The following is a 14,628-nucleotide window of genomic DNA, read 5'->3' on the forward strand; positions in this document are numbered from 1 at the left end:
TGAGGGCTTGCTCAGCATGACCCCAGGTTAAGGAGTGAGCAAATACAGTGGGTCCAGGAGCCAATATTCTGCTACTGAGGCTTTTCAAATACTGCATGGACTGCCAAAAAAACAACAATGCAAAACCAACGGTTTTGGGCCCAAGTCCACTTCTGGTTTTGAAAAACAGGTACTTTGTGTTAAATAGTGTGTGTGTGTGTATGTGTGTGTGCGTGCGAGCGAGCGTGCACATGCGCATGTGCTACTTATTTTAAACGTCAATCCCCACTCCCATAGGCTTGCTCTCTTTTAAGCAGGACCTCAATAAGCATGCATTGGCTGGGCACCACAAAAAAAAGCCAGGAGGACTTTGCCCATCCCTACCCAAAATGTTAACCAATGTCTGGGGAAAATATTTCTCCAATTGCAGACAGCCTGGTCCAGCTTAGCTAACAAGGAGGTATTGTGATAATTGTAGTATCAAAACACCTGGGCCAACACAGCAGTGCAAGCCTAATATAGGCAAAAGGATGTTTATCATGTCAGAATATACTGCAAGTCACTTTTATACTGCAAGTGGAATTGGGAATATACTGCAAGTTGCTTCTGGTGTGATAGAATCGGCTGTCTTACAGAGACGTTGCCCAGGGGACTCCCGGATGTGTTACCATCCTGTGGGAAGCTGCTCTCATATCCCTGCATGGGGAGCTGGGTCTAACAGACAAGAGCTCACCCTGTCTCGGGGATTCGAACTGCCGACCTTCAGATCTTCAGGTCAGCAGTTCAGCTGGCACAAGGGTTTAACCCATTGTGCTACCACGGCATCTAAAGACAAAAGGATTAAAAACCCGAACACCTTGTCCAATCTAAATCCTTAAATTTCAATTTAAAATTGCCCCTCAGATTCAATCACAGATCTCCAGCATAACGTTGTCAATTGTCTTATAATGATGAAAAAGGCAGTGGTTCATGCAATATTCCTTGGTATGCAAAAGTAATTTAAAAAACTACATATCTAAAATCTAAACAGAGGTTCTATTTAATGGATACAGAAAATTTGAGGTCACTGAGATAAGAATTCAATTGTTTGGAGAGGAAACTTCCAGTTTCAAGCTGAATGCCACATTTTTTTGTGGCAAGGTCTCATTTCCACCCCAGTGAAGTCAACAAACCAGATATGGAACTGCACTATCAGAAGGTAAAAGGCTGTGTCTGGGGAGGCTGAGACTTCTAACCTTTCATTATGTGTCTGGCATCAGAGGCCAGGGAAAGCCTGTTCCCCTCTCTTCTCATTTCTGACTGCATGATTAGAAAACCATAGTTGAAATATCACTGTACATTCCATGCTGCTAATCCAAAACTTGCCTAGGAAGCAAGAAATCAACACCTGAACTGCAATACCTAACAGGGCCCACTTCACTGCCCTCCAGCCCCTCCAAGGATAACATGAGCTGCCAAAAAAACCCCCCAAATCCTGAAAATGGTTTAAAGTTTTGACAAAATGGTACTTGGATGTTTAAACTGTTGGATGGGGGGGGGCTACAACCTATTTTAAAGGTAAAATTGTTTCTCAGTAAAAACACTTTTTGATAAATAGAGCAGTTGGGGGAATCAAGGGCTGTAAAAATAGCCTTGGGGCTTTATGAAACCCCATTGTCACACATTGCCAACTCTCTTGATGTAAGATTGTTGTTTTGCTCAAGCTGATTATGGCTGACATTACCAAATTTCTTTCCAGAATCTGCTCCATCAAAAAAATGTCAACCTTTGAAGGCTGGTATGTATATCTGGAATGTTTAGACAGAAACAAGTGAAATGTACAGATATAGGATGGGTAACACCTCACTTGACAATTGCACATATGAAAGTAGTAGACCATAAACTGATTACAAGTTAACAATGTGATGTGGCACTTTTAAAAGCAAATGAGATTCTATTTATTTATTTTTATTTATTTACATCACTTTTACCCCGCCCTTCTCACCCGTAGGGACTCAGGACGGCTTACAACAGTTGGCAAAATTCCATTGCCCAAAACACATTCTAAGCTTCATTATTAGGAGTATAGTGTCCAGATCAATGGAAGTAATAAAACAGTATTTTGCTTTGTTCAGATCTCAAGTGGAATTCTGGCCACCAGAATTTAAGAAGGTACATGGGTATGCTTAACCTGGATAAGAGAAGGCTAAGGAATGACATGAAAACCATGTTTAATTATTTGAAAGGATGTCATATTGAGGAGGGAGCAAGTTTATTTTCTGGTGCTCTAGAGACAAAGAGTGGCTCTACACTGGCAACAGATCACCCCTGGGATGGTTTTCACCACTACTACCCTCAACCACTGTGGAGGTGAGAGGGAGTCCTGACTGTCCTGTGATGCCAAACCCAGTTTGGCACCACCAGACAGCCATCCCTTCCACCCCTCCCCATTTTTCTTGCAGTGATCAGAAGTCGCAACATGGAACCTGCCAGTCTGCTGTCACCTGGAGTGACATTGGCTGGGATGCCAAAGCGGGGTGGAAGAAAAGAAACTGCCCCCTTCTCTCTCTCCCCCACTTGTTTGATTGCCTTGTCACTCTGGACAACATCAATCCAGGTGATGACAGACTGGCAGGTGCCATGTCATACCCATTGGCCGCTGCAACAAGGAGAACAGGAAGAGGCAAGCATGGGAAGATGGGATTGCCATGTTCACAGTTGTGGTCAGTTCCATCTCAAAACCAGCCCAGTTGTTTACATGTGCCCAAAGTCATAAGTTACTCCAGATTCTGGGGCAGAATTTGGAGCAGCCCACAACTTTTGTTAATGTGTTAAGCAGCTTTGCCCTGAGTTGACCTGTGCAGCATGTAGCCTCCACGGAAATTATTTGGCTGCCCTTCACTCTAAGTAGTCAGTGTAAATGTGTCATAAGACACAGGACAATGTGTTCAACTTGCAGGAAAGGAGATTCCACCTAAACATTAGGACTAACTTTCTGACCATATGAGCTGTTCAATAGTGGAATATGCTACCTGGGAGTGTGGTGGAGCGCCTTCTCTGGAGGCTGAATGGCCACTTGAGTGCTTTGTGTATTCATGCATGGCAGGGGGTTGGACTGGATGGCCCTTGGGATCTCTTCCAAGTCTGATTCTGAGTGTGATGTAGCTGATATCACAACGGCTACCATAATAGTGTAGGATGCTTGCCTATTCACAAAATGGTTGCTGAAGTATTTGTGGCTGGTCACAAAAACACTGATTACCTAGAAGACAAACTGCTGATGCTAAAAGGCTTGTAATTTGCCCAAGTGCAAGGCTGTGGTGAGAGATTAGCTCAAAAGCATGAAATCGTTACCTTGATTACAGTTTTATGGTTCAGATGGAAAAATGATGGTGCACAAAGACAGTAAATTAAACTAAGATTGTGAATGCAAGATAGATGTGGGTTCTCAACTCCAAATGCCAAACCATATTTTTGTTCCCCACATCATATACAGCATCCTAACACTTTCATACAAAAACATTAATGGTAGTCAAATATGCAGCCACACTCCATGCATCCACAATCAGGTAGAACACATGCCACATTTAAAATAGGTCTTAACTACCCCCACCTCAGGTTAAACATGCATTCCCAAAGAAAAAGGAGATGAAATTATTAGCATGCATCCCTCCCTGGCATCCCACAATCCTCCACAGTCCAGTAGTGGCCCTCCAAGCTACCTTCCTAGAAAGCTCCCTGCCAATGTCTCTTGTTCCCCAGGCACTCTCTTCCTCTCATTCCCCCTTTTTCTAGGCAATTGGAGACATTCATAATGCAGCTCAGTCACACACTGCTTTCTAAGAATGAAAATGCTGGAGGCCAACACTTTACTTTGCAGTATACCAGCCTGCCAGTTTTTTAATTGGAAAAAAGAATTCAGTAGGGATAGGGAGACTAACATATGCCCATGGGCACACATTGAAAACCCCAGTGCTAGATGACCTTCCAGAACATGACCAGCTGTCCACCAGATGACCATGGAAACCTTTGCTCTCAACATCTGCTGTAAACAAACCATTTGCAAAAATGTGATATTTATTTTATTCTCTTTGAATGTATGACATCATCAATTTTTGATTCCTTCTGTTTTGCTATTTTATGGGCACACTTTTATAAAGTTATTAAAACTACAAAAAAAACCAACCTTGCAGCTATTTTAAAAAATATAGCACTTACTGTTGAAATGGACACATTGTTTCTTACTACAGTAGAGTCTCGCTTATCCAACCTTCGCTTATCCAATGTTCTGTATTATCCAACACAATCTGCCTTTTAATAGTCAATGTTTTGTAGTCAATATTTTCAATACATTGCGATGTTTTGGTGCTAAATCCGTACATACAGTAATTACTACATAACGTTTCTGTGTATTGAACTGCTTTTTCTGTCGATTTGTTGTTTTGGTGCTTAATTTGTAAAATCAAAGCCTAATTTGGTGTGTAATAGGCTTTTCCTTAATCCCTCCTTATTATCCAACATTTTCACTTATCCAGTGTTCTGCTGGCCCGTTTATGTTGGATAAATGAGACTCTACTGTATTTATTTTCCTACCACAGATCTTTTCCACATTTCCAACTGGCTGTTTTCAAAGTTAAAAGAGAAACCCACAAAATTGCAAAACCCAGTGTGCCTTTATTTCACTTAGAAAATTAAAAAATCAGCATTTATATTTTTCTCTCTCTGAAAATCCTAGTGTGTCAGCAGCATTTTCAATTTATAGGTCAATACATTTACAGAGCAATTAACGGCTAAGCTTGAAATCATGGTCCTGTGTATGCATTTTCCATCATGCTGATCTGCAATGCAAATTCTAAGCTTCTTCGTCAAAGCTGCCACAGCACTGAACATTTCACCCACTGACCTAATATTTCGCATCTGCTTAAAAAGGATTATCTGAAGGCCAAAGGAACTGCTAGCCTGTGAAGTAATCTTGAGGAACAACCCAACTTAAAGAACACTATTTTTCCTTCCCCAGCCTCCCCTTGTATGAACACCATTTTTCCCTTACAGGCTGTGTCCTAATTAGTTTTTCTTGCCTTTTCCACATACATATTTGCAATGTGTGAGAGAGGAGAGAATGATTGAATTGGCAATGTTGGCAACACACCAAACTAAGAGCATTTAAAAGACACTTTCTAGACTGTCAAAGGAGGAACCCTAAGATGTCTTGGCTCTGAAAGTGTTTTTCAGTTGGAGAAGCCTTCTGGGAACCACAAAAGCACATTTAAACCATGTGCCTTATCCATATTCAGCATGGAGGAACTCCCTACAATGTAAAGCAGAATCAATGGCAGAAGACTACTGAAAGGGCCAGGTGTGATTTTTACATTGCAATGTCAGGGAGGGGAGGACAAACGGTTCAGGTCAGAAGGCCCTTTAAAAGCACATTCCTTGTAGTTGTGCTGCACCAAAGGTTTCCCCCTGACTAAGTGTAGCTAAGCTCATCTTGCCTCCTCTCTCTCCCTCCTTTTATTCCTCCAGTGAAAATGCTATTAGCATTCGCTTAATGCACACAAATTCCTAGATAGCATGCAGCCAGCAGCAGACATTCAAAGAGGCACAAAGGGGCTTTGGTGGGAGGGGAGGGAGACAGGGAAATAGGATGAGCTTCTGCATTAACAGTTCTGCATGTCAGAAGCATTACCACAAAAGATGTTTCCACTGACAGCAACCAGGAACAGAGAATAAAGCCAAAAAAGGGACAACCTGGAACAATGACAACAAGAACAGCAGAGTTTTAGGGCTCAGTTCCAGCTGATTTTATTTCCTTGGGGGGAGGGAGGGAAAGAGGTTATTTACAGAAAGTATATTTTGACAATCTGACAGGCAGTGAACTTGGCATGATCAGCCAGCTTCCCCCCCCCCCCCCCACCCTGTCATGTTATGGGCAGATTTGTTAAACAAAGATATTCCACATATTGCACAGGATGGGTGACCAAGAAAAGAACAGAACAGAACAGAAAAACCCTTAACGGAACCTCTTCTTCGTTAGGCAGATGTCCTAGCGCCTGTCATGTTATATTAATACATAAACACACAATCTTTTTTGCTTATTATAATACAGACTTAAATGTACAAAGATGTTTTCACTCTTTTTTCTCATCTTAAACACAACAGCTATAAACCTGAATACATATGCTATCATCATGCCATAAGAGACTAAAACAATTATATTTAGCGACAAGTAGAAAGGATTAAATAGTCAAATACAAGAATGAAAAAATGCAATTACATAGTGTCGCGAACTCAAATCGGCATTTAGATAGATCCAGTGATTTCAACGGCAAAGGTTTTTTTGTTTTTGCTTATTAAAAAAGTGCAAAAGATGTGGTTTACAAGTTAAAGCTACAGGATCCCTTTTACTTCTTCTGAAAATACTCCAGTTGTTACTGTACAATATACTATTTACTTTGAGAGGGGGTTTTGCGTGTTGGAAATTAGTCCTACAGTGAACAAGTTTAATCCCTCTCTCTGTCTCAACTCCTAAATAGAGTGAACACAAGGGATACTGTCTCTTTAAGAAGCCTGCAGATTGGAGTGTAAACATGATGAAAGTAGGGGCTGATTTTGTGTGTGAGAGAGATTAACCAGCAGCCCTGTCTAAAATCAGGAAATCCAAAACAGCAATTTACACCCCTTATATATTTTTTACAAAAATACACTGAGAAAATAATCAAACGTTTTCATCTCTCTTCTCTTGTTTTTAAAAGTGTCAAAAGTCTACATTTAAATATAAAAAATTAAAAGTTAAACTCTAGCCCTTCTTCAGTGAAGGTGACATAAAAATGGTGTGGGTAACAACGGAAACTAACTACCAGGAAAAAAAATAAGGACAAAGTAATACAAGTAAAAAAACGTTTGGCCAGTATAAATACTTCACTTATAAAATGGCATCCAATTTCATTTACAAGGGGGAAAAAACATTTCAAAGGATGGATCATGGTGTGAAAAGTAAAGCATCTTCATTTACAACTATAGAGGGACACACGCACGCACACGCACACAGACACTGAGGAAAAATTTGGTCCTGAATATTTCTTTTTAAAAAAACTCCAGCACAGATTTGAGTTGCGTTTGAATCCTTGAAAGAGTTAAGAAGGAAAAAAAGCTGGTGATAATCTTTGTAGGAATCAAACATAGCGCCATCTATCTGCTTTTTATATTATTCTAACACTATTCTTTTTTTAAAAAAAACTGTTCAACAGTCTTAACAGAAAGATAGATAGTAGAACATGCTATATTAAAAACCCCACCAGTGAAATAATCCAACACCATCACGATTCGGAGTAAGAAAAACACATTTTTTTCGCAAAGAAAGAGCCTTTGCCCTCTACTTCCCCTGTACCACAATCCTTAGAGACACTTGGTATGCTCTAGAGCGCTCTCCATATTTTTGTATTACGTTTTATAATAAAAGTTCAGTGTGTTTGAAATTCCACACATACTGATCTCTCCATCTATACTATCAGGTGAACTTTAAGAAAATCACTGTCACCTTCACCTTTAAACGTGCAAATCCTTTTTCAGCTTTTATTATCTTCATCTAAGCTGAACTTCCAGTTCATTTTGTTTAAAAAATACCTCCCTCTCCACTATCATCCCAGGAAGGATTTTCAGTCCCAGGGCCTCTCTCTGAATTCGCCTTAAGATACAAGACTCCCTTCCCCAGAAAAGCAAATTAGAGCTCCCTCCCTCCCATTGGAAGTCTTGCAGATTGGTCTGAAACAGATTAACCAATTCCACAGATAAATAAACCTCCCTTGCCTAGTTTCCAACATACTGATGCCTGCCATAGATGTGGGCAAAAAGGCAGGAGAGAATTCTTATGAAACATGGCCATACAGCCTGGAAAACTCACAGCAATCCTAACCAATTCCTCCCCCACCCACCCCCCCCACCCCCACAAAACTCCCTCCCGGACCCCAAAAGAGACATTTAATGTACAGAAGCACAACCTATTTCCCCCCAACAAACCTTTTTTTTCAGATGTGCGTGATTTTCAAACACCCCCTCCCCCACAAATAGATCTGTAGTTGCAATGCTTCTTTTAAGCCACTTGATTCTCGCCAGAGTCTCTGGAAACGTGGAAGTCATTCTTCGGCTGTGGGAAAGGGTGAGGGAGGGAGAAAGAAAGAAACAAACAAGGACGTGGGAGGCGGTGAGGATCTGTTTCATCTGGACAGAGGGGCGAGGCAAAAAAACAGCCCCCCTCAAAAAAGAAGGTTGATCCCTTTCGTCGTTTAAAAAAAGACACACATTCCCCGAGTCCGTTTGTCACGAAAGATGTGGGGGGAAAACACACACACACACACACACTCAGCCTAACATGGTCTGCTTGACCAAATGTACAGTCAGCTCTGCATTCCTTGGCGTTAGGGGCACAAGACCCCTCTAAAGTTAGTCTCTAGGTCTTCCAGCAGGACTTTATGGTCTATTTTCTCTAGGAGCTGACCATACAAATGCATTGGAGCACTTATATTCTTAGGGATCTGTCAGCTATCCAAATATGGCTGGAGGAAGTTCACTTTAAGAGTCATACTGGAGGACCTAGGGCCCTTCCACACTGTCATATAACCCGGAATATCAAGAATATCAAGCCTGTGGCTCCCCAAGTCTGTCAAAAGGAGTTGGGGGCAACCTGTGCCGAGTTTGCCTTCTCTGCTTCCTTCCCCCAACGTCGTCTTCTTCTCTCAATAGGTGAAGACCAGGTTGGAAATGCTGGACTCGAGCCAGTCCCCGGAGATCATCTCGCTGACCTCCGGCGTGCAATAGTCCGGGAACTCGAAATGCGAGCCGGAGCCGGGCTCCAAGTTCAAATCCAGGTCCCGGTCGAGGACCGCCGAGGCGCCCAGGCCGCCCACCAGGGCCATGTCCTCGAAGCCCGGGCTCGGGTGCAGGTCCAGCAGGTCGTCCTCCAGCTCGTCGTCGTCCGAGGAGGAAGAAGAGGAGGAGGCGGAGGAAGAGACGGAGGAGGAGCCCGACGAGGAGAGCGAGGAGGACGGCGCCGGCGAGGGGGCCCTCAGGCTGGCGTAGCTGCGGTGGTCCGGCGGGGAGCAGCCCTCGTCGTAGAGGCTGAGCGGGTCGCTGGTGTCGGCGCCCAGCGTGGGGCTGGAGGGCACCGGGGAGGCGTGGGCCGCCAGCGGGGGACGCTTGCTGGCCTTCTTCCCGCCGCTCTCCGCTGAGGGAGTCAGCGCCTCCGACGCTTTGAGCTTGGGCTGCGGTTTGGCGCTCTTCTTCAGCCCCGCTTTGGAGGAGGGCGACGAGGAGGAGTTGGGCACGGGCCCCGCTCCCGGAGGGACCCCACTGCTCCCGCTTTTCTCCCCACTCCCGCCGGCCTTGACCTTCTTCCGCGGCCGGTACTTGTAGTCCGGGTAGTCGGCCATGTGCTTGAGGCGGAGGCGCTCGGCCTCGCGGATGAAGGGGATCTTGTCGCCGTCCTTGAGCAGCTTCCAGCGCTTGCCCAGGCGCTTGGAGATCTCCGCGTTGTGCATGTCCGGCGACTGCTCCATGATCTTGCGCCGCTCGATCTGCGACCACACCATGAAGGCGTTCATGGGCCGCTTGATGTGCCCGCTGGGGGTCTTGCACCAGCTCGGGTCGTCCGCCTTGCCGCCCGTGGAGGCCGAGGAGGCCGGCGTGGGAGAGGAGGCCGGGCCCAGCTCCACGCCGGACTCCGAGGCGGCGCTCTCCCCGGGCGCCAGCAGCTGCAGCGCCTCCGCGTTGGGCTCCGCGTTGCCCGTCTGCTGCACCATCGCGGCGACGCCTGCGCCCGGCGCCCCGCCGCCGGTCCCGCGCTCGCTTCTCTCTCTTTCTGCTTCCTTCTCTCTCTCTGGGCAACTTTGGGGAGCGAAACACTCCGAAAGGGAAACTCCACTCCAAGTCTTTGCCTGTGTGTGTGTCCACTCCAAGTCCTCTGTGTGTGTGTGTATTTTGCACCCTTCTGTTCTTCCCGTTCAACCTCCAAACCAAGTGGTCTTCTCTCCCAGGAAAAATGCTCAGTTCACGCCCACTGGGTCAAACAGCGAGACGGGCATATACATACATATACCCACACACTCCGTTACTCTCTCCCCAAGTCTCTAGTTCAAAGAGATGTGGATGTAGAGAATACCCACCTCCCACAGAACAAAAAGTCACTCCAACTATGAAAATTCCTCCTCAGTCCCAGACTCGTGGCAAGAAGTGATCAGGAGGAGTTTGTGACTCGTCGGCAAGCAGCGGCGTGGGGTTGAGCGGGGGGAGAAGCACCATTTCGGCCATTTCAGTCCGGGAACATGAATCTGGGGCAAGGAAGGGGCAGCAGCTCCGTCCCGTCTCGCCTTCCGTCGGAGGATGCGCGGCCCCAGAGCGACAGGGGGGTGAGACATGTACTTAGCGGGCCAGGCTCGGTCGCCCCTTTGCTTAGCCTTTCCTTTTTTCCCCTCCTCTGCCTTCCCTCCCTCCCCCGGCGCTTGGGAGAGAGCAAGAGAGAGAGAGAGAGAGAGAGCGCGCGCGCCACTACACGCCCCCCTCTCGCGCCGCAGCTTCGAGCGAGGGCCCCGTCCGGCCCCGCGCTTCTTTATCCTGCCACCGACATCCCCTGAGCCAATAGGAGGCTGTATCCAGCGCTCCGTCGTGCCAAGCCCCGCCCCCCGGGCCCCCATTGGCTTGGAACCCGAGGCCATAATAATCACCGCGTGCAATGAGAAGCTCCAAATCTGACCTCATTCCAATTTACACAAACTTTCTCCAAAGGAGCCGGGAAGGGGCGGGGGCGCGGGCGGCGGAGAGGGCTTCGGCTCGCCTCTATTTGCATGTCCCCGCCCACTTTCTCCCTCTCTCTCCCTTCCTCCCCCTCCCCTATGTGTGTGTGTGTATGTGAAAGAGAGAGAGGGAGCGCGTGCGGGTGGGTAGGTGGGTGTGTCCACGCGCAAGCGAGGAGGAGGAAGAGAAGGAGGAGGCGGCGGGGCGAGACTATACTACACAACGGGCAGGGAGGGAAGGAGATTGAGAGAAAAGAAAAAAAATGAGCGCTCTCCGTTATGTCAGGGGAAGGGGAAAGCGGGGGATGGGAACTTGCTCCACTTCCGCAGGGAAGGAAAAGTAACTCGTCCTGTTTCACCGGGACAGGGAAAAAAATCATAACAGCACGTGGTCTTCACACATTATTATTATTATCATCATCATCATCCCATTTTCCTCTTTCAAAAGAGACCCAAAGAAGCTGAATGTATTGTAGAAGGCTTTCATGGCCGGAATCACTGGGTTGCTGTGAGTTTTCCGGGCTGTATGGCCATGTTCCAGAAGCATTCTCTCTTGACGTTTCGCCCAAAACCGAGGCAAGCATCCTCAGAGGTAATGAGGTATGTTGGAAACTAGGCAACTAGGGTTTATATATCTGTGGAAGGTCCAGGGTGGGAGAAAGTACACTTGACTGCCGGAGGCAAGTGTGAATGTTGCAATTAATCACCTTGATTAGCATTGAAAAGCCTTACAGCTTCAAGGCCTGGCCCATTCCTACCTGGGGGAATCCTTTGTTGGGAGGTGATTGTTTCATCTCTGGAATTTTCCTGTTTTCTGAGTGGTGGTCTATATTTACTGTTGTGATTTTAGAGGGTTTTTTTTAATACTGGCAGCCAGATTTTGTTCATTTTCATGGTTTCCTCCTTTCTGTTGAAATTGTTCACATGCTTGTGGATTTCAATGGCTTCCCTGTATAGTCTGGCATGGCGGTTGTTAGAGTTGTCCAGCATTTCTGTGTTCTCAAATAATACTTTGTGTCCAAGTTGGTTTATCAATTGCTCTGCTAAAACTGACTTCTCTGGTTGAGTTAGTCTGCAGTGCCTTTTGTGTTCCTTGACTCATGCCTGGGCAATACTGTGTTTGGTGGTCCCTATGTAGACTTATCCACAGCTGCATGGTATACGGTAGACTCCTGCAGGGGTGAGAGGCTCCCTCCTGTCCTTTGCTGAATGCAGCATTTGTTAGATTTTCTTAGTGGGTCTGTATATAGTTGGCAGAAATGCTGGACCACTCTAGCAACCACCATGTCAGACTACACAGAGAAGCCATTGAAATCCACAAGCATATGAACAATTTCAAAAGAAAGTAGGAAACCATGAAAATGAACAAAATCTGGGTACCAGTAGTTTTAAAAGCCTCTAAAATCAGAACATTAAATAAAGAACAACATACTGAAAACAGGGGACATTAAACAATCAGGGCCAGCTAATCACCTCCCAATAAAGGATTCCCCCAGGCAGGAATCAGCCTGTCCTTGAAGCTGCAAGGCTTTTCAATGCTAATCAAGGTGATTAATTGCAACATTCACACTTGCCTCCATCAGACAAAAGTTCTTTCTCCCACCCTGGACCTTCCATAGATATATAAACTCCACTTGCCTAGTTTCCAATATACTGCACAACCTCTGAGGATGCCTGCCATAGATGTGGGTGAAACATCAGGAGAGAATGTTTCTGGAACATGGCCATACAGCCTGGAAAACTTACAGCGACCCATTCATTCTGGCCATGAAAGCCTTCGACAACACACATTATTATTATTATCATCATCACCACCACCATCATCCCATTCTCCTCTCTTAAAGGAGACTCAAAGCAGCTAGAAATAATGTACAATTTAAAACCTACAACATATAAACTCTAGAATAGAATTGAGCACAGGACTATTAAAATAAATTGTTAAAGCCATTAATACTATGAAAATACTTAAAGCCCTACACAGCACCCCTTGGCTCCTTAAAAACTCCCTTCTTCAAAGCTGCCTGAATAGGAAGCCTGACAGAGAAGAGTCCGTTGAAGACACTTCAATGCTACTGGCAACATTTGCTCATTTTTTTCTTCCCCTAAGCATCTTACTTAAGCAATCCCTCCATGTCATCAGTTCCAGCACAGTGGAAATATATTATCCTGTGCTCAGGGTGCGTCTTCATTGCACGAACTGCCATGGCTCAATGCTATGGAATCCTGAGAGGTGTCTTTTGACATGGCAGCAGCACTCTGGCAGAGGAAGCAGAAGACCTTGTAAAACCACAACTCCCAGGATCCCATAGCAGGGAGCCAGGATGGGTGAAGTGGTGGCACAGTGCTTTCATTGTACTGTGTAGACACACTTATAGTCCTACAATTATTGCTCTTTCAGTCTCCCCACTCACTATTGCCGCACTCAAACATCATTACACAAAATGAGTGTTTTCTACCCCTTGTTTAGAAAGAGGAAATGAGAAGGCTTTCCCCCCCTATTGAAAGAATCCTTACTTTGTTTCTTTGTTGAGCTTTAATGTTTCAAAACTATTTGTGATTTTGACTCTGATTATGAACTGATTTGATTCTCTCTAAGAATCTCTAGGTCCTCCAGTATGACTCTAAAGTGAACTTCCTCTAGTCTCCCTCCAGCCATATTGGATGGCTGCAGATCCCTAGGAATTTCTTAAGTGCTCCAATGCATTAGTATGGTCAGCTTCTAGTGCAATGGTTCTCAATGTTTGGGTCCCCAGGTGCTTTGGCCTACAACTTCCAGAAATCCCAGCCAGTTTAGCAGCTGTTAGGATTTCTGGGAGTTTTAGGCCAAAACACCTGGGTACCCACAGGTTGAGAACCACTGTTCTAGTGAAAGTAGACCATAGAGTCCTGCTGGAAGACCTAGATGTTCATAGAAACTAATTTTATAGGTGTCTTGTGCCCCTAACTTCAATGAATACAGAGATCTGGCTGTACATTTGGTCAAGAAGACCATGTTAGGCTGACTGGGTTCTCTGTCACACATGCAATCTTTCTTCTAACTCTTGAGGAGCCACATTTATGGACAATACTGTTACAGCTAAAATCTACTTTCATGCTCCAATGGTGGCTTTTCTATTAAAATGTGTCTCTTATTTCAGAGACCTCAACAGCGCACAATAAGAACAATGATAATAATTATTAGCACATGTGCTGTTACTTCAGAGTTTGAATGTGTGCTTCATCCAGAAACTCACATAGAGATACTACTTGCTTTGACATAGAGATACTACTTGCTTTGTTCCTTCTTAACAAAATCAAGGAAAACAGAACCACAAACTTTGAAAGAAAGAGCCATAATTTGGCAATTCGGGCTGATGATTTGCAGGCAGACATATAGGAGGGGAACCACATCCATTCTGCTTCCTATTCCCATTCTTATAAGGAATGGGTGTTTTCTTGGGGCGCTTATACTCTGCCCTATATCCCAGGATCTGATCCCAGATTATCTGCTTTAAACTGGATTATATGAGTCTCTACTACCAGATATTCTGGGATGAAATAATAATCTGGAATCAGATCCTGGGATTTGGGGACAGTGTGGAAGGGGCCTTGGTGTAACGGCATATGAATACATGGACTAATGAGGTACCAAGTATTTTTGTTTTTGTCCTTAAACCCACTTCAAGGCATTATAATGCCATAGCAGCTAGTTCTCTTCTGAAACAGTACCATCACAAATATGCCCAGTGTCTGGTGTTTCTTATCAGCTGAAGGACACAATATGCTACAATCATGTTGCAGTGATTTCTGTGTTGAATAACAAACAGTATAATAAATGTTCAGACTATAAATATGCAGCAAGAATTACAAAGTGGTTGTGGGTAGATAACTTCATTCAAATTTGAAA

At 45.0% G+C, this 14,628-nt stretch overlaps 1 protein-coding gene across 1 annotated transcript; it reads right to left on the reverse strand.

Moving 5' to 3' along the window:
- Positions 1 to 5,735: 5,735 nt before the first annotated feature.
- sox4 (SRY-box transcription factor 4) lies at positions 5,736 to 10,529 on the reverse strand. Its single transcript, XM_008108797.2, has one exon. It carries the CDS (start codon positions 9,750 to 9,752, stop codon positions 8,691 to 8,693), a length of 1,062 nt encoding a protein of 353 aa, XP_008107004.2. The 5' UTR covers positions 9,753 to 10,529; the 3' UTR covers positions 5,736 to 8,690.
- Between the last annotated feature and the right edge of the window lie 4,099 nt (positions 10,530 to 14,628).

Source organism: Anolis carolinensis, chromosome 4 (assembly GCF_035594765.1).
Source record: "Anolis carolinensis isolate JA03-04 chromosome 4, rAnoCar3.1.pri, whole genome shotgun sequence".
NCBI lineage: Eukaryota > Metazoa > Chordata > Lepidosauria > Squamata > Dactyloidae > Anolis > Anolis carolinensis.

Coding starts and splice junctions, on each gene's coding strand:
- sox4 (XM_008108797.2), bottom strand. CDS start 9,752: ATGGTGCAGCAGACGGGCAACGCGGAGCCCAACGCGGAGGCGCTGCAG.